At 36.6% G+C, this 27,699-nt stretch overlaps 1 protein-coding gene across 1 annotated transcript in view; it reads left to right on the forward strand.

The window, feature by feature from the left end:
* Positions 1–27,699, forward strand: part of LOC123558913 (multiple epidermal growth factor-like domains protein 8) — a 95,876-nt gene that overhangs the window by 8,985 nt on the left and 59,192 nt on the right. Inside the window, exons 2-7 of the mRNA XM_053525719.1 lie at positions 7,618–7,781; positions 10,483–11,641; positions 18,427–18,587; positions 19,572–19,709; positions 20,959–21,148; positions 22,299–22,471. Coding sequence (XP_053381694.1) covers positions 7,618–7,781; positions 10,483–11,641; positions 18,427–18,587; positions 19,572–19,709; positions 20,959–21,148; positions 22,299–22,471 — 1,985 coding nt within the window. The remainder of the gene's footprint in view (positions 1–7,617; positions 7,782–10,482; positions 11,642–18,426; positions 18,588–19,571; positions 19,710–20,958; positions 21,149–22,298; positions 22,472–27,699) is intronic.

A 27,699-nucleotide genomic window follows, 5' to 3' on the forward strand; every position in this document is an offset into this window, starting at 1 on the left:
TTAACATGTATTTTGAGCAAATTATGCCCCCTTTTGGACTTAGAAAATTCTGGTTAAAGTTTTACATGCAAGTTACTATCCCCAAAACTAATGCAGATATTGAATTGAAACTTAACATGTTTCTTCGGGGTTATAAAACTAGTTGATAGCATCAAGTCCCATAACTCTGATATGTCCCCTTTTGAACTTAAAACTCTTTTGATATTTAACATTTTGGGTAATAATTTCCAGCTTCTGTGACAATATTTCGAATAGTCGAGCTTGGCTGTCTTATGGACAGCTCTTGTTATTACATATTCTTGCAACTATACACACTGTCACTTAGCAATAGATGGACTTGCACTAATGTTCACTTATCATTGTAACAGGGTGGGTGGGGAGAGTTGAAATGCTCAAATCATTGAATATTTAATGGTCACATGCTTTTATTCACTAAAAAATGCTTTAAAATAAGAGTTGCTTTTGCAAGAGTCATCATATTATTATTAAATGCATACTTTTGTTGGCTTTTTATTTCATTTGTACTAGAAAATCTTGTAAGAAAGTATTAAAAAGTCCGAAAATCACGATCGCGAAAACGTGTGACAAATATGAAAAAATGAAAGCAAACATTTAAAATTCTTGATAAAATACCCGTTTTTAATTTTATCTTTTCACCAAAACTATTCCATACTTATAATATCTGATTGCTTAAAACATTTATATTTTATTTTGCTCTAGCAAAATAATTGGCAAAGATAATAAATTTGCGTAACGGCCGACCGGCTTATTTAATCGGATCAAGCACATAAAATAATTACTTTAAATTAACAACACATATTATACAATACAGCATAAGCTGTTACCGCTAATTAACAAGAGGTACAAACACGATAATCTGACGCTGCATTGTTTATCAGTCATCTATATTACATACTGATGATAACCACGTGTAAGTCGGCGCGTGGCATGATTGACATCTGTCAGTAGCTAATTAACATACGACGCTCCGCCTACTGCCATACTTACGCTGGTGTCGACAAACAGTATGTAGTTCACTGGGATTTTGATTGACAAGGGGCAGAGCTTTCGAACTCGTTACCCATCAAAGAGTATTACTGTGAGACAAGCAGACGCACACGGCATATTATGTGCGGGTCAGCTACGAGTTTTTATCGATTTTTGCTGGTCATAACCGGAACCTCGGGTCCACTGAACGCTCTTCTAACATTTTTTTACTATTTCTAAAGGTTTTCACACCCATTTAAAATTGTGAAAGACCGTCTGCAATTGTGAATGGGTCCGATATTCGGTCAGGAAAATCACTGGGAGTAATCTACACCGCTTTGTTTACGATTTCGGAGGGGGGAATTTCGACTGCGGTAGGGGAAATCCTTGGCTGTTGGGGAAATCCTCGGCTGGGGGACGAGGCCGATATTCGGCCTCTGCTATAGAATAAAAAAAAAACCCTGCATTTGGATGATGCGACTTGTATCAAAAATAATTTATACTGTATTTAATTCAACTTTTTTACTACACTTTTCGATATTTTTTGTTACTCAAATACATCTCTGATTGTCTTTGGTTAAAGTCTGAGTCGTTAATTATAGCGCTTCACACCTGTTGTAAATTAGGTGAATTGTAACCGACTCATATCAGTTTAAGATCACTAAACATTTCTTAAGTCAAGCAATTAGCATGTTAACAATAGGATACACTGTCATCACCGTAGTAATGTAAAATCTCGGCAACCTTATAAACAAGATGACACGTTTCAAATTGAAAGCGTTTTTGCAAAATGAATAAAATGAACATTTTGGTCTTTCATTTATTTGTCATGATTTAATAGTTTTTTTTGGCATATTTGAATAATGTAACAGTATCCGAATATTTGTTTAATGAACGAATATTTGTTACCATCCTAGTTTGTTTGTAAGTTTCTTCAAGACATTACATGTCTTAGAACCGTTAAAAACTAGTTTAGACCCCTTGAAGGATTGCAAAGAAACGTGACACAAATGTTCACCACATTAAGATGACCTGCAAAGCGCATGTTCTTGATGGCTCGATTCAAGATCAAGGTCACACTTAAGTGTCAAAGGTCATATGAGTGTGTTTTGTGTCCGCTCTGTAACTCTTGACCCACTTGAAGGATTTCAGAGAAACTTGACACAATGTTCACCGCATCGAGACGATGTTCTGGATGGCTCACTTCAAGGTCAAGGTCACAGTTGGGGTTCAATAGTCATATGAGTGTGTTTCATGTCCGCTCTGTAACTCTGAACTACTTGAAGGATTGTAAAGAAACATGGCACAAATGTTCACAACATTGAGACAACATGCAGAGCATGTTCTGAATGTCTCATGTCAAGGTCAAGGTCACACTTTGGGTCAAAGGTCTTTGCTGTGTAACTCTTGAAACCCTTGAAGGATTTTGAAGAAACTTGACACACATGTTCACCACATCGAGACAATGTGCAGAGCGCATGTTCTTGATGGCTTGCCACAAGGTCAAGGTCACACTTAGGTGTCTAAGGTCATAACTTCGGGCTTATATTCTTCGCATTGCAGTGCTCTTGTTGACAAATGTAAAGCTGACGATACTATACTTTTAATTTCAAATTCTAAAAATATGTTCCAATACTCCATGAAAAATAGGCAATTACAAGGTTAAACAAGCAAATTCGATGAATTGGTATCTCCCGCCGAAAGGGTCTGTGGTGAGGAATGGCAAAAAAATGTATCCAGCAAAAAGTTAAGAATGTTACAAAGAAGCAAATAATTTCATTAGTCAAAATCAAATTAACAGAAAATGAAAAATGTTTTTTTTCTTGAGGGATTGGGGGTGGGGGTGGGGGGTAAAAAATTTTACATGTTGATAATACATATTGATGGAATATTAAAAATGAAAAAAAAAAAATTGTAGGGGGAGGTGTTTGGAGGGGGTGTGACCAAGGCAAGGTGGAGACCAGGTGTGGGTACACAACTTCACATGTTTATAATAAATGTTCATGGAAAAGAATGAAAGAAATTTAATGAAATTCTTCCAGTTGGTTAAAAGGGCAATAACTGTATTGAAAATTGACCAATAAAAAAAGAAAATGACGGGCATCATCAAAGTATGTTGGTTCATATTCATTTCAAGATTCATGAAATTCTACAAACTTGTTATTGAGAAATGGCTGCAGACGTGTATTTTTCGTTAAATCAAGGGCAATAAGTCTAAGGGAAATTGATCAATCAAAAATAAAAACTTGACGGGCATCATTGCATTATGTTGGCTCATGTTTATTTCAAGTTTGATGAAATTCTACCGGCTAGTTACTGAGAAATGGCTGTGGACGGACATTTTTGTGCATTTTTCATTAAATCAAAGGCAATAACTCTAAGGGAAATTGACCAGTCGAAAAAAAACTTGAAGGGCATCATCGCAGTATCTTGGTTCATGTCTATTCAAGTTTGATGAAATTCTATTTGCTAGTTACTGAGAAATGGCTGCGGACAGACATTTTTCATTAAATCAAGGGCATTTACTCTAAGGGAAATTGACCAATCTGACGGGCATCATCGCATTATGTTGGTTCATGTATATTCCAAGTGTCATGAAATTCTACCAGGTAGTTACTGAGAAATGGCTGCGGACTGACGGACGGACGGATGGACAACACCATTTCAATACCCTCCTCCCGATTTCATTGGCGGGGAATAAAAATGGAAGTTAAATAATAAATATAACATGAGTATTAAATTATTGCTGTTTGCAAAATCTGAAACTGTAAATAAACGATATAAATGCTTGCAGTTCCAAGGAAGGGAAGGGTGAGTATTAGCTGGTTAAGTTTGTTAGATTGTTAGTCTGTCTAAAACAAGCCTTAAACTCAGCAATAACTTTTACACAGTTCAGGGTATAGGAGAGATCGCCGTGACGTCACGCATTAACACCTGTTTATCTGGTGGTTGGTAAAACAAATGTTTTTACATCGTTTGTGTATGGGATCGGAATTTTTAATTTTTAATAACTTTTTCGCTAATTTATGGATTTTAAAAATTCAAAAAGTTTTGAAATGCTTACGATTTTCATATTTTCTTATTCAAATATCTTTTTAAAATGAATAACCATTTTAAATGACATATGATTTTAATAGCGGGATAACAATGCTCCAAACTTTTAGAAAAAACACTATAAGTTAAGCGTTCATGATTAATCCATTTTATTTCGAAATAATAATTAAAAGTAATCAATAAATTGCTTTTTTTATATCCTTTCCATTGATCAAAAAATTGTTGATATCTGTGTTTTAAAAATGTTTAAGCCGTTAGAAAAACCTCACTGTTTACAAAAAAAAACATGGACGCTCGGCGTCTGCCCACCCAACCTTTGTTTTATCAGTTCTAAAAATAGAAAATGCAACAGATTTGTATACAAACACGATCTCTAATATTCTAATGAAACTTGAGCATGATCAGGTGTGTAGATTACAAGAGTCATGTTTTCACCTACAGACAAGGACTCTAACCCAATGGCCAGGGAACCACATTTAGGGGCATTCTAGTTTCTTGTTGAAAATTTACATCTATGAGCCATTTTGACCCTTTTTTCTGCACTTAAAAGCTATTTTAGCTATGAGTGGCAGAATTCACATTGGTACTTTCAGCCATTAAATAATTATAGGGATAGCCTGATACATTGCCATTTAACAACTCTTGTTTAAATAGGTCCTTGAACGATTCAACTTAAAAAAAGACATGTGTTGAATATTTGATTATTTGTTGTACATTCTTTGGAAATAGTGACAGGTACTTTGTTTTTGCGGGAAGAAAAACAAATCCATCTGCAGTGAAACATCGCTTGCTTGAACATTACAGTCATGTGATCCCAAGCCATGTTTTTTTTGTTGTGTCTTTGGATGACGCAGAATGCTAGAGTCAGCTAGACTATAATTCATTATCATTCATTGAGTATTTTTCTGGAACACATCAAGCATTTTGCTTGGATATGTCAAGCATTTTGCTCAGCTCCTTGCAACTTCCACTGTAATTATGTTTAATTGGTTACAAATAGTAAGATCAAGATTGGAGCAAATTTCAAATATTGTAATTATTAAAATGGTCCTGCAGTGTTTATTATCATCATCTTATTATTTTTAGCTCGACTATTCATAGAATAGTGAGCTATTGCACTCGCCCATGCGTCGGCGTCTGCGTCTGCGTCCGCGTCCCGATTTTGGTTAAGGTTTTGTATGTAAGCTGGTATCTCAGTAACCACTTGTGGGAATGGATTGAAACTTCACACACTTATTCACTGTGATGAACTGATCTACATTGCACAGGTTCCATAACTCTATTTTGCTTTTTTACAAAATTATGCCCCTTTTTCGACTTAGAAATTTTTGGTTAAGGTTTTGTATGTAAGCTGGTATCTCAGTAGTTACTAATGGGAATGGATTGAAACTTCACATACTTCTTCACTATCATGATTTGACATGCACTAAGCAAGTCCCATAACTCTACTCTCTTTTTTTTCAAAATTATGCCCCTTTTTCGACTTAGCAGTTTTTGGTTAAATTTTTGTATGTAATCTGATATCTCAGTATCCACTAATTGGAATGGATTGAAACTTCACACACTTGTTCACTGTCATGATCTAACATGCACTGTGAAGGTCCCATAACTCTACTTGGCATTTTAACAAAATTATGCCCCTTTGACTGCACTTTTTTGTTAAGTTTTTGTATGTAAGCTGGTATCTCAGTATCCACAAATTGGAAAGGATTGAAACTTCACACACTTGTTCGCTGTCATGATATGACATGCAGTACAGAGGTTCAATACCTCTACTTTGCATTTTACAAAATTATGCCCCTTTTTCAACTTGTATTCATTCAATTGACAAGGCTGTTGAATAGTCGAGCGTTGCTGTCCTCCGACAGCTCTTGTTTTTACAAGTATTATATTTGATAATTTATATACTTGTGTTCAAAGGTATTTAACATTGCAAAATTTTTCATTAATTAAAGCCCTCAAGTATACTTTGATATTGTCTGCAGTATGCCCCTTTTAAATATAAATCATTTAGTATTAAAAGGCAGAGAAAGGCCTCAAAATTGTTATGTCACAATGCCAAATAAGGTAAAGAAAAAGCAGGAATAGATTTGTATAGAGAGTAATCCCTATGGATACGCAGCCTTTGCTCTCTTGTGCTATTGACATCATTCTGTGTCTTTCTTCTGTATGAAGAAATCAATTAATATCCCTGCAGTGCACAGGATAGTGAGCTGCAGTTCTCCTAACATTGGTGATAGTATGCATGAAAAAAAAAACCAAACATGGTAAAATGATGCAGATATTGCTGCGATACTGTGCTGGTATGCATAAACATATCGATTAAACATGATTCATTCTGTGGTTTAAATTGGTAAAGTTCAGTAATACTTTCAAGAAAAGTTCAAGATATGGAAAAATGCAATATTGTTCATTGTTGAAGAGATTACTATCTTGATAGTTTAATGTGAAATCATTTATTTTCCAAGGGAAATAATTTTGCGTGGAGTTCATGGTTGAACCAATTAATGAAATTAAATTCCAGCAAACGACTTCAGTTTATATGCAAAATGACACATCAGTCTGATTTTCTGCAAGTTATAGACAAATTTGCAAAACAAAAATCCAACAAATTTACTGTCAGTTAAATTAATTGATTTCACACTGAAAGAAATTGAACTGATTTTTTTTTAATTCTGTGTATATTTATGACTTCTATTTAAGACAGTTACCATATTTTTATTTCTACTAAAGACATTTCACTATTCAGTTTAGTGGTTTGGAAAACTTAAAAATATATTTTACTGCAAACATGTACATGGAAATTTATGCTATTCTCACACTTTATCCAAAATAAAACAACAGTACAGCTAATGTTGTGACAGTCTCAGGGGTATAATTTGTGCATTAACAGACATTGAATGGTAGAAGGTAATAGCAGGGAAATGGATGTTGTGATTACTACATTGTTTATACCTTGGTTATGGTCTCCCCTTCTAATTGGTTTGCAGCCTCAGACAATTCATTTTGAAAAATGTCTTGCAAGCAAACTGGCATGATAGCCAGTAGGATGTAATGTAACATTGTGACTAGTATATTGTGAGAAAAATGTCACTCCATTGTAACAAAATGTGGTCCACTGCAAAACCATTGAGGCTTCAACTACTTCCACTCTTTAAGGGGATTCCCATGAAACTTTATATCAGGATAAAGATCAGATGTGTATGACATTTACATTTTCATGGCCCGTGCAAGCATTGTAGAGTTATGTGCCCTTCTTCTACATAGTTAAAAGAGATGTCAAAAAAATTCATACACCTGATCACCTTGAAGTTTAGATGTGTGTTAAATCTAATTTAAGGATCAGCTTAGGATTGCGAACTTTAGTTTTGCCTTTGTAGTTCTCAGTTCGCAAGGGCATAGGTGTGATAACATCTGTTAGAAAATCCTTAGGAAACACAGAATGCAACCAAGCAAAATAATAGCAGACTCGGTTTGATTTAGTCTATCGTATACTTGAGGGAAAATGGGCTGCTTTAAATAAAAATGTAAAGGTCACCAAAGCATTTAATATTTGTTTCATTTTCCCTTTTTTAGCCCAAGTTCCAAACAAGACAATATACCTGGAGTTTGATGAGCTGAACACAGAATGTTCCTATGATTTCCTCTTCATCTACGATGGTAACTCATACCAGGACCGCATGCTGGCCAGTTTCAGTGGGAACAATATACCGGACCCAATCATGGCACAGTCAGGACAGGTCAGTAATCTGTTTTCTTTAGAATTGGATAATCCTAGCAATGGATTTATTATGTCTCCCACCATACAGTGGTGGGGGAGACATATTGATTTACTCCAGTCTGTCTGTCTGTATGTGTCTGTCACAAAGCTTGTCCGCATTCTAAGTCGAACATTTCTCATCCGATCTTCACCAAACTTCAACAAAATGTGTCTGCCAATAAGTGCTCGGCCAAGTTCGATAACTAGCCAAGTCGGCCTAGGCACTTCGGAATTATGGCCCTTGAATTACCAGAACCACTCAGATTTCTTGTGCAGTTTTGCCCCCAAACCAGCGCCTATACTACTAGTAGTATAGGCATCCTTTTGGTGACAAGAAAGCACATGCACATGTGGATTAAGTAAACAGTATATAAAGACTGACTTACTATTTAGATGATTAGGCAGTTGTGGGAGACATGCGCTTTTATCAAAAGCATCTCTAGTTTTTGTCAGTGTGAAAATACAACAGTAAAAAATCATGAAGATTCATATACAGGGTTATGGAATATATAGAGATAAATTTCTTATGGCTGTAAATGTTTAAGACAGTAATTGGGGACCACTGTGCCAGTGTGTAGAATGACTTATTTCCGAGCTTTTCAAGAGTTTATATACAATGGTTGTGTGTTAGAAAGTCAAATAGCTGCAAAGCTTCTGGGTTTTACCTTAGGTAGCCGCAAATAATGCTCTTAGAGGCACCTTGGAGCTCCCTGTCCAATTAGCTATAATGAACTTACTATTGTTAACTTGTGACTTGAAACAAAACGATACCCAACAAATCATTTTTAGCTCACCTGTCACAAAGTGACAAGGTGAGCTTTTGTGATCGCGGGGTGTCCGTCGTCCGTCAGTGCGTCCGTGCGTCCGTAAACTTTTGCTTGTGACCACTCTAGAGGTCACATTTTTCATGGGATCTTTATGAAAGTTGGTCAGAATGTTCATCTTGATGATATCTAGGTCAAGTTCGAAACTGGGTCACGTGCCATCAAAAACTAGGTCAGTAGGTCTAAAAATAGAAAAACCTTGTGACCTCTCTAGAGGCCATATATTACACAAGATCTTCATGAAAATTGGTCAGAATGTTCACCTTGATGATATCTAGGTCAAGTTCGAAACTTGGTCACGTGCGGTCAAAAACAAGGTCAGTAGGTCTAAAAATAGAAAAACCTTGTGACCTCTCTAGAGGCCATATATTACACAAGATCTTCATGAATATTGGTCAGAACGTTCACCTTGATGATATCTAGGTCAAGTTCAAAACTGGGTCACGTGCCTTCAAAAACTAGGTCAGTTGGTCAAATAATAGAAAAACCTTGTGACCTCTCTAAAGGCCATATTTTTCATGGGATCTGTATGAAAGTTGGTCTGAATGTTCATCTTGATGATATCTAGGTCAGTTTCGAAACTGGGTCACGTGCGGTCAAAAACTAGGTCAGTAGGTCTAAAAATAGAAAAACCTTGTGACCTCTCTAGAGGCCATATGTTTCATGAGATCTTCATGAAAATTGGTCAGAATGTTCACCTTGATGATATCTAGGTCAGGTTCAAAAATGGGTTACGTGCCATCAAAAACTAGGTCAGTAGGTCAAATAATAGAAAAACCTTGTGACCTCTCTAGAGGCCATATTTTTCACGGGATCTATATGAAAGTTGGTCTGAACGTCATCTTGATGATATCTAGGTCAAGTTTGAAAGTGGGTCACATGCCTTCAAAAACTAGGTCAGTAGGTCAAATAATAGAAAAACCTTGTGACCTCTCTAAAGGCCATATTTTTCATGGGATCTGTATGAAAATTGGTCTGAATGTTCACCTTGATGATATCTAGGTCAAGTTCTAAACAGGGTCATGTGCGGTCAAAAACTAGTTCAATAGATCTAAAAATAGAAAAACGTTGTGACCTCTCAAGAGGCCATACTTATGAATGGATCTCCATAAAAATTGGTCAGAATGTTCACCTTGATGATATCTAGGTCAAATTTGAAACTGGGTCACGTGCCATAAAAAACTAGGTCAGTAGGTCAAATAATAAAAAAACCTTGTGACCTCTCTAGAGGCCATATTTTTCAATGGATCTTCATGAAAATTGATCTGAATGTTCACCTTGATAAAATCTAGGTCAGTTTCGAAACTTGGTCATGTGCGGTTAAAAACTAGGCCAGTAGTTATAAAAATAGAAAAACCTTGTGACCTCTCTATAGGCCATATTTTTCATGAGATCTTCAGGAAAATTAGTGAGAATGTTCACCTTGATGATATCTAGATAAAGTTCAAAACACGGTCACGTACCTTCGAAAACTAGGTCAATAGGTCAGATAATAGAAAAACCTTGTGACCTCTATAGAGACCATATTTTTCAATGGATCTTCATGAAAATTGGTCAGAATTTTTATCTTGATAATATCTAGGTCAAGTTCGAAACTGGGTCACATGAGCTCAAAAACTAGGTCACTATGTCAAATAATAGAAAAAACGACGTCATACTCAAAACTGGGTCATTTGAGAAGAGGTGAGCGATTCAGGACCATCATGGTCCTCTTGTTATGTTATAAGTGAATTTAAGGTAATGTTGGCATTTAGTATTCTTTAGATGAAATAATGAAATAAATTATTAATGATGTAAATTTAGTTAGAAAATACATCTCTGTTTTGTTTATGTAATGCTATGCTTTCTGTGTTACAGATGCTAGTCTATTTATTCAGCGACAGAAATTATGAACGGAAGGGATTCAAGGCTCGGTATTCCATACAGGATTGTCCAATGAATTGTTCCGGTCAGGGTAACTGTATAGACCACCGGTGTCATTGTTTTCCTGGCCGGTCAGGTGCTTGGTGCCAGTTTACAGATTGTCCTAACAGCTGCAGTGGTAAAGGACATTGTGTGACGGACAACGAGACTTTAGTGTCTTACTGTCAATGTGATAAAGGGTATTCGGGGTATATGTGCAATATTTCTCTAAATGACTCCGAAGGTAGTGAGTACTGGTACGAGATTGCGCCAAACGGTGCGGGACTCGAGGCCAGATCTGCACATGCAGGAGCTTATTTATCGCTCACGAACTGTCTGTATATATTTGGAGGATTTTCATTGAATGAAATTATGAATGATCTCAAAAGGTTTTGCCTGGAAACAAACAGATGGGAAAGTATAACAGAATCAGATCCATGGCCGGAGAGTAGATATGAGCATGCAGTGGTTCAGTTTGGTAATGGATTTTACATGTTTGGCGGAATTTTAGGAAATGGAACATATAGTAATGAACTCTGGTATTTCAATGCTTCAAAAGAATTGTGGACTATGTGTGCAGAAAACAGCAGTGTTAGACCTCTACAGTTGTCAGGACATACCTTAACTCTTGTTGAAAATAATCTTTATTTATTTGGTGGTAAAACCAATGATGGTCAGTTTTGGGCCAATATTTATAAAATAGATGGACACAATCCTGACCAATGGGAGGAGGTTATTCCACTTGGTGGAAAATCTTCACTAAGGAGACTTGTAGGACATTCCACTGTCTATCATAAAGAATCAAAATCTTTGTTAATTTATGGAGGATACTCCCACTCACGGGACCAGTCACGATTTGGTACCCATACTAACAATCTACACGTCTTTCATGTTGAAAACCGTATATGGTCTCAGATTCGTTTCTCAGATGCTGAAATGTCAAAAGTGCCGAGTCAGCGATCTTTCCATTCGGCAGTTATAATGGGAAATTATATGGTTATCTATGGTGGGAATACACACATTCACCATGATCTGGAATTATGTTACGACTTTGAAATGTACCTGTACCATCTAGGATGTCATACCTGGGTTGGCATTACACATCTGCTCGGAAGTAAGTATACATTTTTATAATAAACAAAAAAGAAATTCTGTATATAGTGCTTGAAACAATTAACAGATCTGCTGTAAGTTTCTTAAACTGCATGTGATGACAACCAGTGATAAAGTAGATGAGTCCTGCTGTTTATTGGGTCAGTAGGCCAGAAGTCAAGGACACAGTGACCTTGATGCTAAAAGTAGTTTACTTGCAGTAACTAAAGACACATTAGTTGTACAGTCTTCAAAACTTCAAGATGATTGCCAGAGGTCACCAGATGACCCTAATTGTTTTAGGGTCAGTAAGTCAAAGATGAAGGTCACAGAGACCTACAGACTGAAAGGGTTTCCTTTAAGTAACTGGTAACTTGGTGTATACCATCCTGGCAAGGTTCTCTATCAAGTCTATTATTTGGTTTCGCTTGATTCCTTTTAGGGGTTGTTAGAGCTAAAAGTAGAGAAAAAATGGTAAAACAACTTTTCATAAACATAAATGTGAACATGGTCTGCTGAATCATCATAATTTCCTCTCCCGAAGTTTTCAAATAGGGGCCGTATTTATGAGCCACTAGCGCTATAAACAGAAATAACTTGAAATAACTTCTCATGAACCGCTTGACAGATCATCATCAAACTTAAGTCTGTAGCATCATTATAAAATCCTCTCTTCATTTTATACAAATGGAAGCTCCTGGCCTTTTTTTTTTTTTGCTTCATTACAGCTTAAAATAGAAGTACCCTTAAACAACTTCTACTTATCATGTGATCTGTTAGAGTAGTAAAATTTTATTGATTTGTTAAAAACCATAGCCCAAATATGAAACATGCAGAGTTGTGAAACACAGGTGATCAGTCTAGGGCCATCATGACCCTCAGGCTCTTCTTTTAATTGCCAGTGTTTGAAAGTAGGCTACACATGCCATATATATATCTTTAATAGACATGAGCAGCGTGTATGCAGTTTTATTTTTGCCACTTGGCAGATGGTACCGCCTTTAGGAAGCTCGCTGTCTGCTTATTACATTAATATATCTAGTTCCATCAATAAATGTTGAGACACTATGCCAGGCATGGAACTGATGTGCAACAAGCTATCCAAGTAGGAAATTATTGTCAAAACATCTGAAAAATATACATTTGTAAATGATTGCTTTTGACTTATCTTAGTAGGATTCCAATGATTTTCTTGGCCAAATAGTATGTTTTTCCCCAGTTTTAAAGCTAAAATTCCTCTGTTATGTACCTTTTCTGCCCAAACTGTAGATTTGAAAACTTCTTACCTATACTTATTGTTTTGAACTCTTATCATTTATAATTCTTGTCAAATCTGTATTTAGATCCTTTCAACATTATACTGTGAAGTCATTTCATTTCATGGGCATTTAAATTTATGAGGCTATGAAATTGTTAATATAGACTTAATGAAAATCATATTTAATCTTGCTGATAGACACCAGAAAATTTGTCTCACACAATGCCACAAATAATACTTATATCACAGTAGTTATGTATGAATACATCTTGAATGGAATTGATAGAACATTCCTGTACAGGAAAAGCTATCCACGTTTGGTCACATTAATGTTACACACATCAAATTCTGTCATCCTTTAGGACTCATGGGAGTAAAGGAAAATGGTATACTATATCATTTTCTGTATTATGATACATTTTCTGTTTAAATATTTCATGAACCAGATGCTGTTTTAGGAATGAAGGTTTTGACAACATATCATTTATTACCCCTGAGGATTTGCAATGAAAAACTTCGCTCTTTAAGAATAAAATTAAAAAAAAGTGTTTCAGCTTTTTAAATTTTGGGAACTTAAGACACATGTAAGTATTGTGTTAGACACACACATTTATCTCACGCCGAAGATGTGGCATTGTCCATCTGTCCATGCGCCTGTCTGACCTGTAGTCATATCTATAACATGGTTTGGAGTATTTAAATATATTAATTGCTGTAGGGAAATGCCACCCTGCAAGTTTTGGTCAGATTGCACGATCTGTGGCCCTTTGTACATGTATATATCATGTATATATACCGGTTGACTAAGTGTTTTATTCCATTTTATGTCCATCCAGAATCATATGTCAGACATGTTTTGAAGGATTTTTGAAAAAAAGCTTGGTAGAAATGTTAACTAATACAAGGCAATGCTGTTCTGCAAATATCATTCAGATTGGTTTAAGGAAGACAAGATTTGTGGCTCTTTGCAATTATAGTACAGTATGAAGAGTTTTCATTTGATTTTTTAGCTAACATGTCACTTTGTGACAAGGTGAGCTTTTGTGATCACGCAGCGTCCGTCGTCCATCGTCCGTCCGTGCGTCCGTCCGTCCGTGCGTAAACTTTTGCTTGTGACCACTCTAGAGGTCACATTTTTCATGGGATCTTTATGAAAGTTTGTCAGAATGTTCATCTTGATGATATCTAGGTCAAGTTCGAAACTTGGTCAACTGCGGTCAAAAACTAGGTCAGTAGGTCTAAAAATAGAAAAACCTTGTGACCTCTCTAGAGGCCATATTTTTCAGTGGATCTTCATGAAAGTTGGTCAGAATGTTAACCTTGATAATATCTAGGTCAAGTTCGAAACTGGGTCATATGCCATCAAAAACTAGGTCAGTAGGTCAAATAATAAAAAAACCTTGTGACCTCTCTAGAGGCCATATTTTTCATGGGATCTGTATGAAAATTTGTCTGAATGTTCATCTTGATGATATCTAGATCACGTTTGAAACTGGGTCAACTGCGATCAAAAACTAGGTCAGTAGGTCTGAAAATGGAAAAACCTTGTGACCTCTCTAGAAGCCATACTATTGAATGGATCTTCATGAAAATTAGTCAGAATGTTCACCTTGATGATATCTAGGTCAGTTTCAAAACTGGGTCACATGCCGTCAATAACTAGGTCAGTAGGTCAAATAATACAAAGACCTTGATACCTCTCTAGCGGCCATATTTTTCATGGGATCTGGAAGAAAGTTGGTCTGAATGTTCATTTTGATGATATCTAGGTCAAGTTTCAAACTTGGTCATATGCCTTCAAAAACTAGGTCAGTAGGTCTAAAAATATAAAAACCTTGTGACCTCTCTAGAGGCCATACTTATGAATGGATCTTCATGAAAATTAGTCAGAATGTTCACCTGGATGATATCTAGGTCAGGTTCGAAACTGGGTCACATGTCGTCAATAACTAGGTCAGTAGGTCAAATAATTAAAAACCTTGTGACCTCTCTAGAGGCCATATTTTTCAATGGATCTTCATGAAAATTGGTCAGAATTTTTATTTTGATGATATCTAGGTCAGGTTCAAAACTGGGTCACATGAGCTCAAAAACTTGTGACTGTCACTTGTCACTGTGTCAAATAATAGAAAAAAACGACGATGTGGGGACAGGTGAGCGATTCAGGACCATCATGGTCCTCTTGTTGTCTGCCTCAAAGGTTTATGTCTCAGAATTGGTTTTAGGGTTTCAATAAAACATGACGGGAATGTTAACTGGTATGAAGAAATGTGGCCCAGCAAGTTTCATTTGGATTGCTTGGGGAAGACGAGCTTTATGGCCCTTGGTACACGTATATAATACATAAATAGTCTATTTTTTGTACATCTTGAATCATAGCTCAGACATGGTGTGCAATGGATTTCAGTAACACTTGGTAGAATGTTAACTGCTATAGGGATATGTTGCACTGCAAGTTTCAGACAGATTGCTTGAAGAATATAAGACTAATTTATTTATATAACATAGTGTATTGCAATCAAACTTTGATTTTAGGAAGCTTGCATGGAGGCCATGGTTTTTGATGTATTCTGGTTGTTTAGGTCAAGACCAGGATCATTATGTCTCCCCCAGTTGACCTGTCTGTCTGTCCATATGTCACACTCATTTCCGTTCAATAACTTGAGACCCATTTGACCTAGAACCTTCAGACTTCATAGGATGGTAGGGCTTATGGAGTAGACGACCCTTCATGTTTTTGGGGTCCCTCCATCCAAAGGTCAAGGTCACAGGGGCCTGAACATGGACAACCATTTCTGAACAATAACTTGAGAACCACTTGACACAGAATGCTGAAACTTCATAGGATGATTGGTTATGCAGAGAAGATGACTCCAATTTATTTTGGGCTCACTCTATTAAAGGTCAAGGTCACAGGGGCCTGAACATGGAAACCCATTTCCGATCAATAACTTGAGAACCACATTACCTGAAATGTTGAAACTGTATAGGATGATTGGTCATGCAGAGTAGATGTCTCCTATTGATTTTAGAGTCACTCTGTTAAAGGTCAAGGTCACAGGGACCTGAATATGCAAACCCATTTCCAATCAATAACTTGAGAACCACTTGACCCAGAATGTTTAAATTTCATAGGATGATTGGCAGGGATCATCCTAGGTCAAAATTTTAGGGAGAAGTGACTTCTCCCTCCACAGAATTTAGGGAGAAGTTGAGGAATTTAAGGAGAAGAATCTGCATAGCATTCAGTTTCCTGCCTATATATATCCACTTTCTGTGGGTCTAGCTTAACTTATAAACAGTAATTATTTAAGGAAATTGATTCTTGCATTATCATTTTCATGAATTTCTAAATAAAGTATACACTTTGCTATGAAAAAGCCACCTTTAAATTTTTATCCGAAATTTACATGTCCGAAACTCGTAAATTTAACAGGTGCACAATCAAAACGCCGTGAAAATTTTCATTCACGTTTCGATTCTCGTGCTTTTATAGTGCCTGATTTTTGCATCAACTTGTTCAGATTTATACATTTAATTAATTAATTAATTTATTTTTTCGAAAATAATACCAAACTAGTAGATAATGGCGATCTTTTTACAATATTTTGTACGGCAGTTCTGACGTCCGCGAAATCATTTTTTATCCACAGTACCCGAGCAATTCATTTACAGAAATTGACCGTAATCATGGTAATTGAAATAATTTTTGAAGTAATCTTCAAGAAAATGAAAGAATAATATACTATTGTTGCATAAGGTCATGCTCTCAGTAAGTTTATCGGCTTTTTACACGCCGATAGAAAATATTCAAAATGGCGGCAGCTTACAATATTATTGATTGACACTGTGGGATATTAACACTACGATTGGCTGAAGTTTGACAGGCGAGTAGGCGGGGTTGACTGGCTTTATCGATAATTTAATCTAGATATGCATCAAGTTTTATAACTTTAAGTAAACAGGTAATAACTCGCTGAAAAACTCTGCGATTCGGATTTTGCCCGGAGGCGATAATTAGGCGAAGTGGCCGACTTTAAAGCAACGATATCGCTCAAATCGCCTTGTAGGATGATCCCTGATTGGACATGTAGAGTAGATGACCCCTATTGATTTTGGGGTCACTCTATTAAAGGTCAAGGTCACTGGGGCCATAACCTGGAAAACCATTTCTGGTCAGTAACTCGAGAACCACTTGGCCAAGAATATGTAAACTTCATAGGATGATTGGATTTACACTGAGAATAGATGATCCCTATTGATTTTGGGGTCACTCTATTTAAGGTCAAGATCACAGTGGACAGAACATGGAAATCCAATTCCAGTCAATAACTTGAGAACTATTTGACCGAGAACTTTCAAATTTCATAGGGTGATAGGGCTTACAGAGTACAATTTGTATCATTTTTAGGGTCACTCCATCGAAGTTCAAGGTCACAGGGGGCTGAACTTAGAAAACTCTTTTCAATCATTAACTTGAGAACTGCATGACCCAGAATGTTGAAACTTAATAGGATGACTGGACATGCAGAGTACATGACCCCTACTGATTTTGGGGTCACTCAATTAAAGGTCAAGGTCATTGTTACTAAATATAGAAAAATGGTTTTGGATCAGTAATTTAGTAAGGAATGAGTAGCTTTCAAAAAGACTATAATCCAGTAGCATGAAAGTGTGTATTATATGCAGAAAATGAAACCTTTAATCTGTTCTGAGAGGGATACCAATGCACTAAATTCGCTTGTTTGAGAAATAATTTAATGGATTTCAAACTTGGAACTTCAACAATTTGTTTGATATGATTTTCTTTTGTGAATGGACAAAATCGATGGAAGTTAGTCCCCCATGAATAATGTCTTCACAGTATGATACCGTATAACCCCGTTTAAACGCCCCCGGGGGCGATGCATTTTACAAAATATTTGATCCAAACAATGTCAGTAACTCGTATAAACGCCCCCCTATTCATCCCAATTCATGCACTGACATATTAACCCGATACGTCATCGTACTGGGAATCTGTGTAAAGTCGCGCGCTGAGTGACGTGATCCGAGTTAAATTCGATCAATACTGTAGCGTAAATGAACCCAGATGTTCATGTGGATTTACCTGCACGTAGCATATTCAGTACTTACACACAGTAGATTTATTTGTGCCATGCCTGTTGACGTGTTTAAAAGTTTGTGTTAATAAAATGTGGGGTTTTTTTTTGAAATTCATTTGTATTGTTATGGAATTGTTATTATCTGGATATTATTGTGTTGGATCTAGGACCAATTTTTGAAGGTAAGATTTTTTTATTTTCCCAAAAAAACGTGGGGGGGGGGGCGTTAATTAGAGGGGGGGCGTTAATACGGGGTTATACGGTATTTTGACTTATACAGTAGTTTAGCAAATAATAGCAGGTTTGAAATCTTAAGAGGTGTTGAAAAAGTAAGTTTGAATATGCCTGAATTAATACTTTTAAACAAGAGAAAATGTAATAATGTCATGATTGAAAATGTAATAATGTCATGATTGAAAATGTAATAATGTCATGATTTTGTAGAGTATGCAGAAGCTGGGAAGACCATGCAGAGACAAGGTCGTGTGAGTCATGTTGCCGCGGAAGCTTACGGAAACATACTTCTTGTTGCCGGAGGATACTCTGGATATGTTCGTGGTGACCTCATTGCCTTCAAGTTCCCACCAATTGTTGCCCCACCTTCAGTAAGTGGCTCACATATCTCAGAACTAGATGTTGCTCAAAACTTTGAGATACTAGCACTACTGTTTCATATTTCCTTGTAGCCATATTTGAATTACTTCAGCTAGCAACTCACTATCAGGAATACAATAACCTGTAGCAGTCTGTAATTGTATGGAAAGAAACAACAGCTGTTTAGATCAGGCCCTGTGTTCAGTTGTGTTTGATAATGAAATTTTATTTGTCATTTATATCTAAATAGCATGTTTAAAACTTAATTTTAAGTTCATAACTAATTTCAAGTGACTATTCAGTATTGATGGTCAGTCTCAATTGGAATTTAACCTTGAAGCCTTAGTAAAATTGATATTGAAATTTCAAATTCAGCTGAGACCGAAAAACGTTTTGTGAACATGGGTCCATCTAGTATTGGTCATGTTTATTGCCACTTGGTATAAAAATATACATTCTCATCCATCAGATGTTCGTCAAAATTCCGAGACGAACCTCTGATTTATTTCTATCGTTTATTTGGTGAGCATGCGCACTCGTAATTACTACCGGGAGAAGTTTCAGCCAATCAATGTTCGCCACTATTTGGCACGCCGAATTGAAATTTCAAACAATATGTAAGCAAGGTAGTTGCTAACGATGGATAAAGGCGATATTCCATGATTGCGATTAATAAAGATTTATTTCTGTTATTCGATGTTAAGAAATTTACCTGAAGAAATAATAATATTCCTCGTATGTCGGCATCGATATGAAAGGACGCGGTCACGCTTTTCACGGACGATTATGATTGGTTCGCTATATTTTGTCACGAAACGACGCTGATTGGCTGAAACGTTTTACCTGTAATGTAACCAAACCACAAATATCGGCGAAATGTGCCAGAGGTTCATCCGGGGAACCACGGTTAGACCTCTGGTATGCGAGAATGAAAAATATATGACTAAAGACTGTGATGTGCTCTAGTTCTTAATTAAGCACATTTTCATTTTCAGGCTGAGTTGGCTTTGGATTTAGATTACTGTACAAACTACACAAGGCCAGAGAAATGCATGTATAATCCTGACTGCTCACACTGTAATAATGTCTCCACCACCAATACTATGGGATGTCTACACCGAACTCGCAAACAGGTTTGTTTCCTTAGCCGTTTAGACTAACTGGTTCATAAGTTTATTTGCAGCTGTATAAATGCTGTCTTGCATATTTCATTTGTTTATTGATCACTTCTCTTCAGTAGAATAAAATATTTGATTACATTTCGTTATTGTGAAGCCCACTTGCGGAAGCGAAGCCATTGTTGTCCAAATGGCTGCTCGATGTATGTTCGTGCGTCTGTCCAGAATTGTTTGTCCGGACCATAACTTTGACATGCACATAGTAAACTTGTTTATATTTGGCATGAATGTAACCTCAATAAGACGGAGTGTTGTGCGCAAACTTCAGGTTCCTATCTCAAAGTTCAAGGTCACAGTTGGAGGTCAAAGGTCATGTCAGATAACGTTGACATGGATTGAGGAATTTTGTTCATATTTGGCATGAATGTTAACCTCATTGAGACGGAGTGTCATGCACAAACCTCAGGTTCCTATCTCAAAGATCAAGGTCACAGTTGGCGGTCAAAGGTCATGTCAAATCTTGTACGGCCCGTAACTTTGACATACATTGGGGAATCTGTTTATATTTGGCATGAATGTTCAACTCGTTGAGATGGACTCTGTCTCAAAGGTCAAGGTCACAGTTAGGGGTCAACGGATGGGCTCAACATGTTACCTGTGGGCATCTAGTCTTTTTCTCTTATCGATACAGGCCCGCTTAGCTCAGTAGGGAGAGCGTTGGTCTACGGATTGCGGGGTCAATCCTCGGGTGGGGTGTGTGCTCTCCGTGACAATTTGATAAAAGACTTTGTGTCTGAAACCTCTGATAATTCATGTGGGAAAGTTGGCAGTTACTTGCGGAGAACAGGTTTGTACCAATACAGAATCCAGGAACACTGGTTAGGTTAACTGCCTGCTGTTACATAACTGAAATACTGTTGAAAAACGGCGTTAAACCCAAAACAAACAAACTTATTGATGCAGATACTACAATTTTAAAGCATTCACCAGTGATAGATTTTCATGTATGTTTAAACTACATACTACTTCATGAATTATATAATATGTATTATTATGACTGATGGATATGTTGAGTTTGTTGTTACTTTGAAGAGGACTTTGTTTTGCCTGTAATTCTGTTTTATGAAAAATGTCCTAGGGCTGGAGACGTTTATAACTCCTGTAAAAGTCAGTTGTTTTTGATGCAGTTTGTGTGCATCCTGTTATACCTTCGAAGTGTGTTTATGAAAACCATTGAAAAAAAAGTGTTAATTGTTCATTTTAGTTGTGTAGAAACAGCGACACCCAGCATCCTGTGGTAGCCTGCCCAGGTATCTGTGGCCGATTGTCCACATGTTTAGAATGTTTGAGTCAAGGTCAGGGAGCCACACTAGATGACAACTCGCTGGAACAACGTACATACATACAACCATGTAACTGGTGTGTCAAAGAGGCAAAATGTCAGCAACGGTCCGGTACGTATAAACAAATTTAGGGAAGTTTGTAAACATTTGTTACTCTTACTGGGATGTTAAAACAGTTTTTCATGTAGTCCTTGAATTTTGTTCCCCAACAAGCAATTTTTATACCTGTGGGGGATGTAACATGTCTATGTGTGCTTCTGTGCATTTGTCCCTGCATTTAATGGCCAGCCTGTAACTTTTGTCATGCTTAGTGAGATTTCAAAATAACTTGGCACAAATGAACATTTATTGCTTCTAAGACCCATTAAAATGGGGATGGGGTATATAGTGTTATCCGTATCTGTGTATGCATCCATCATGTATCATATCATGTCCGGCCTGTAACTATATCATACTTGGTTTTCAAAATGGCTTGGCACAATCGATCATCATAAAAAGGGGATATGTTTCATGCAGGACCCAGGTTCCTAACTCAGAGGTCAAGGTCACTGAGATAAAACATTTAAGGTCATTCTTTTTTGGTCTAGTCCATAATTTTAGTAAGCATTGATGAATATTTGAATAACTTTGCAGAAATATTTTGTTGTAATTAGACAGTAGACAGTGTGTCATGTGCAAGACCAACACCCTTAGTTCAAGGGTCAAGATCACATTTGAACATTTTGTCAGTCTTTTGTCCAGTGCATAAGTTTTGCATGTTTAAATGAACATTAGAAAATTTGGCACAAACGTTAACCATAATTAGAAGATGTGGTCAAGACTTAGACTCCATTATTTATAGGTCATGTTCTCACATAGAGGTCAAAGATTTTACTAGGTAATTTTTTGTCAAATCTATAAAAATTATTGTATATTCGTTCATGAATATATAGTCAAATAATTGGGCACAGACAGTTGCCGTAACTAGACAATTTATTGAGTGCAAGACTTAGACCACCAGCTCAAAGGTTGAAGTCACAGAGGTCTCTGACTTTGTTTCTAGTGTAAAAGTAATTTTCAGTCTAATGTGTGAAATGTAAAGGATTCAGAGAAACAAAACAATATGCAAACATCATTATTTCACCATGAAGAAAATTTATAAAAGTTAATCGTTTTCAAAATTGGTGCTTAAATATTTCAGTAAGTACCTAATACTATAAATTCATAAAATATTTATCAGGTTTGTCAGATAACAGAAAGTTTTATTGGTACTTATCTACAGAGCCAGAAGGAAATTGTGTAGATGGTCATAATACAGTAACTGGCATCATAGGTTGGTGGGGAGGAACAAGCGCCTCACTGAGTCAGATTGACCAGTGTCGTCTAGAAGACTTCCCAGCAGGTTTACATGCGATGAAATACAGACCTATGGTGGATAACAAACATCCTGATGAGGTGATAATTATATTTCTACAAAAAGCAGACTGTTTTGCAATTTCTATGTTTACATAGAACTTTATGTCAACAGAACAGAACAGAACAGAACATGTATTTATTAGTCTTAAGCATATAACAGCTTATCGACATATACGTAAACAATTATATAGTGCATGGCATGCGTAATACATAGACAAATCATACATTTTCATGGAATTCAAAACAAAACATAATACATACACAAATAAACTAACACCAAAAGCACAACAAGCACAAAAAGCACAAAAGCGAGAATCCACATAATAATACAGGTAAAGGTGAGAGTTACTGTACATTCTCTCGAAACTGAAACTGTCTCAATTTAAACGCTTTAATGATAAACACAGCTAATTTAATAAGGACACTTTTATTTTTTGAGTTTAGTAATTCAATGAATTTCATAACACTCGGATGTCTATAGTAGTAAGTATTAATATAAATCCTCCTTAGATCACTGTATAATTTGCATTTTATGATAAAATGAAATTCGTCCTCAATGTCATTGAGGTCACAGAGGACACATTTCCTTTGTTCTCTTGGCACTGCTTCGTTGCCATATCTGGATTTCTCAATCAGTAAATCGTGCCATCCTAAGCGAATTTTTGCTATTGCCCGCCTGTAATTTAAATTATTTAATACAAGTAAATATTCAGGAATTTCAAATGTCTGTTTGATTTCTTTGTACAAATAAAGAGATGGGTATACATTCATACTATCTCGCCATTCCGATATATACATGTCTTTTAGCCTCTGTTTAAGAACAGGTATAAACAATTCAACCTTCACAGATGTAGGGAAGTACCAAACTTCACCAAAACCTGCTGAGTTCAATAAATTTCTCACTTGCAATGTCCAGTTATTGATTTCTTGTTAATCCCCCGCCGTGGCGGAGGGATTATAGGAATGGTCTGCATCCGTCCTTCCGTCCGTCCGTCCTTCCGTCTTTCCGTCCTTCCGTCTGTAACAAAATCGTGTCCGGTCCATATCTCCTAAACCCCTTGAAGGATTTTCATGAAACTTGGGTCAAATGATCACCTCATCAAGACGATGTGCAGAACCCATGAGTCAGCCTTGTCGGTTCAAGGTCAAGGTCAAGGTCACAACTCAAGGTCAAAGGTTTGAGCCTGCCATTTTGTGTCCGCTCTATATCTCCTAAACCCCTTGAAGGAATTTTATAAAACTTTGGTCAAATGATCACCTCATCAAGACGATGTGCAGAACCCATGAGTCAGCCATGCCGGCTCAAGTTCAAGGTCACAACTCAAGGTCAAAGGTTTGAGCCTTCCATTTTGTGTCCGCTCTATATCTCTTAAACCCCTTGAAGGAATTTTATAAAACTTGGGTCAAATGATCACCTCATCAAGACGATGTGTAGAACCCATGAGTCAGTCATGCCGGCTCAAGGTCAAGGTCACAACTTGGGGTCAAAGGTTTGAACCTTCCATTTTGTGTCTGCTCTTTATCTCCTAAACCCCTTGAAGGATTTTCATCAAACTTGGGTCAAACGATCACCTCATCAAGGCGATGTGCAGAACTTATGAGTCAGCCATGTCAGCGCAAGGTCAAGGTCACAACTGAAGGTCAAAGGTTTGAGCCTTCCATTTCGTGTCCGCTCTATATCTCCTAAACCCCTTGAAGGAATTTTATAAAACTTGGGTCAAATGATTACCTCATCAGAACGATGTGCAGAAATTATGAGTCAACCACGCCAGCTCAAGGTCAAGGTCACAACTAAGGGTCGAAGGTTTGAGCCTTCCATTTGGTGTCCACTCTGTATCTCCTTAACCCCTTGAAGGATTTTCATCAAACTTGGGTCAAATGATCACCTCATCAAGAACTCATGAGTCAGCCATGTCAACTCAAGGTCAAGGTCACAACTGAAGGTCAAAGGTTTCAGCTCTGTATCTCCTAAACCCCTTGAAGGATTTTCATGAAACTTTGGTCAAATGATCACCTCATCAAGACTTTGTGCAGATTTCATGAGTCAGCCATGTCAGTTCAAGGTCAAGGTCACAGCTAAAATCAAAGGTTTTACCCTTTCTCTATCCATAGCAGTGGCGGGGGATTTAGCTGTCTTTCAGACTGCCTTGTTCTGTTAATAATAACATGTTACCCAGCAAACTATTCAGGATACAATTGTCTCTTCTGTTATGGAGTTTAAGAAAATATTTAAGTATTCTAATTTTACGGCCTATAATTAAGGGGTACCGACCCGATTCTCCATATACTCGTATATTTCTCGTGCTCATTTTGGCATTTAGTGTCCATTTTATAAATTTCCGATGAATCCGTTCAATACACTCAGCACTTGTCAAACCCCAAATTTCGCTTGAGTATGATAATATTGAAGTCACAAATGAGTCAAAGAGATTAAACATAATATTTGTTGGGACTATGATTTTACTGACTAACGAAAATAGTGACCCTACTGCTTTAAGCCCTTTGCCCGCCAGTGTCATTGTTGCTGTTCTAAACGATCCTCCGGACGTAAATATCAAACCTAAATAGTTAAAACTATTAACCACTTCGATCTGTTCATCTCCGTAAAACCATTTTTCATCAGCTGCTGTCGGTCCACCTTTTCTAAAAACCATAACTTTTGGTTTTTGGATATTAACAGTTAAATTCCACTTATCGCAATATTGCTTCAAGCTATTCATGGATGATTGTAATCCTTCGATAGTGTCGGATAAAATAACGGCGTCATCTGCGAACAGAATCAAGTACAGAGACAGCTGGTCAAGGTTTATACCTGCATTCAGATTCGACATGTAGTTCAAACTCTAAATCATTTATGTATAATGAAAACAGGATCGGGGAGCATATTTCGCCTTGAAATAAACCGACATCATATTCAAAAAAGTCTGAAAGAGTGTTTAGCTGCCTCACACAGGATTTAACTCTACTGTAAAGCGAACGCATGATTTGTAAAACTTTACCATCTATTCCATTTTTAATGAGTTTCAACCATAAAGATGAACGATCAATGGAATCATATGCCTTTTTCAAATCTGGAAACAAGCAATAAAGTCTTTTTTTATTTCGCAGATGTTGTTGAATCACCTCATTTAGCACAAAAATCGCGTCAGTTGTACCATAATTTGATTTAAATCCAAACTGCGCATCGGAGATTATATCATTTTTGCCCGACCATTGTTTAAGTCTATTATTTATAACGGACATAAATAGTTTAGCAAAACAACTACAAAGTGTTATACCCCTATAGTTTCCAGGGTCGTCTGTTGGCCCTTTCTTATGAACTGGAATAAAAAAACCTTTGCACCATAGTTCGGGAACGAACCTGTTTGTAATATGTTATTAAACAACTTTTCAACATGATAGGTAATTATATCTAATGTTTCAACGAAATATTCTGACAATAATCCATCAATTCCAGGTGCTTTATTCCGATTTATTTTTCGTGCGGCCAATCGTATTTCTTCTTGGGTTATGGGACGATCCAGCTCGTCGAAAGTAGTGCAATATGTTTCTGATTGGGAATTTTCTTGGGAGGATGTAATACCAGCTGTAGCCTCTCCGTCGTCATTCGAAACTGATTCCGCCGATAATGTTTTAAAATATTCGTAAAATTGCTGAAGTGATACATCGTGGTTATCGGAATTTCTTTTACCTTTGAACATTTTCCAGAATTCCTTAGGCTTTTTGTTCCTATATTCATTCATTTCAGAACATCTTTTAATATTAAACATTTGTTTCGTTTTTCTTACACAATATTTATAATCTTTTTTACGCTGTATTAGTATCAATCTGTTATTTGCAGTTCTATTACAAATATACTCTTGTAATGCATTTTGATACAATTTTTTCTTTTCTTTGCATTGGTCGTTATACCACAATTTGCTTCTGTTATGTCGTGCATCAGTAAACGCAAATTTATCATAAACAGTCACTGTCTTTTTGAAAAATCTATCTGCCCGCATTACTAAGTAATCACTAAACTGTTCCACTGTGTCATTCAATGACAATTCATTGCTCTCCATTTGCATTAAAATTTCATTTAATATATCAATATCTTGCGCGATACTATCTCTAAATTCCTGGCGGTAATTGTCATTCCATTTTGAGTAAGAAAAAGTAGTCCGGTATTTCTCGCTTGCTATTGTGCTGATTTGTATTTTTAATGACACCGTGGCGTGATTTGAGAATTCGTTGTAGTCGCTAACGTAAAAATTCTCTCTTAAGTCAAAATTCGAATATTTCGTCAGTACCAGATCGATCTCGCTCTCACCATTTGCCGTTAAACACTTGAATTTCCCGGGGACATTATTAATACTTCCATTACAAATACACATATTTGTTGCCTTACAGAGATCCAGTAAATTATCGCCAAAACGATTTGATCTTTGATCAGGAGATCGCCACGGGGGCGGACAGTCATTTAAATGGTCCGTTAAATCTTGTTCCATTACACGTTCGAGCTCAATGTAGTCTTTCTTTTGCCCTACCCTGCTATTAAGGTCACCAAAAAGGACCATTCGCCCTAATTCTGAAAACTCTATAATTTCTGATTGCAATTTTTGGAATATATCATAGTTATATAAATTGTGTATAACTGAAGATTCTGGTGCAATATAGGAAAATGCTAGGTACCAGTCGGTGTCCATTCTGAAAAACTTTTTATCTACCGTATTTTGGTGTGTATTGGTCGCGGTAATGTATAGTCCGCATCTAATTTTTGCTCTGGAAATGGTCGGAAAATTTAACTTCTAGCGTATTAGTCGCAGTTAAATTTCGGATTTTTTCCCCAGCAATATTTAATATTTACCGGCAAAAAAGTTATGGCGGCGGCCATATTGATGCCGCGGACTGAATTATTATCAGAACCTGATTGGTGGAAATCGGACAGTGTTGTTTTCGTTCCCAGCTGTTTCGTACCAACAGTAGTATCGGTAACAGATTATATCAAAGAAAAGCGGCTTTTTGACACTAATTGGCAGCAGACGGTTTGCGTGTACATTCTGTTATCATGCAAGTTTAAGTGTGAATTGTTTGCACAGCAATTATAACACCTTTCCGTGTCATGTAATTAACCGCGTTCTTTTGATTCTGAGTAAAAAGATTAACAAAATATCTCTTTTTGGATTTTTTTCTTTTATTTAAAAATCAAAAGTAAAAAATTATCTTTCAAGTTTTTTAATACGCTCAGAATTAGTATAAACAATGTTTGGAATGGAGGACGGATCTGT

Source organism: Mercenaria mercenaria, chromosome 15, assembly GCF_021730395.1.
Source record: "Mercenaria mercenaria strain notata chromosome 15, MADL_Memer_1, whole genome shotgun sequence".
Lineage (NCBI taxonomy): Eukaryota > Metazoa > Mollusca > Bivalvia > Venerida > Veneridae > Mercenaria > Mercenaria mercenaria.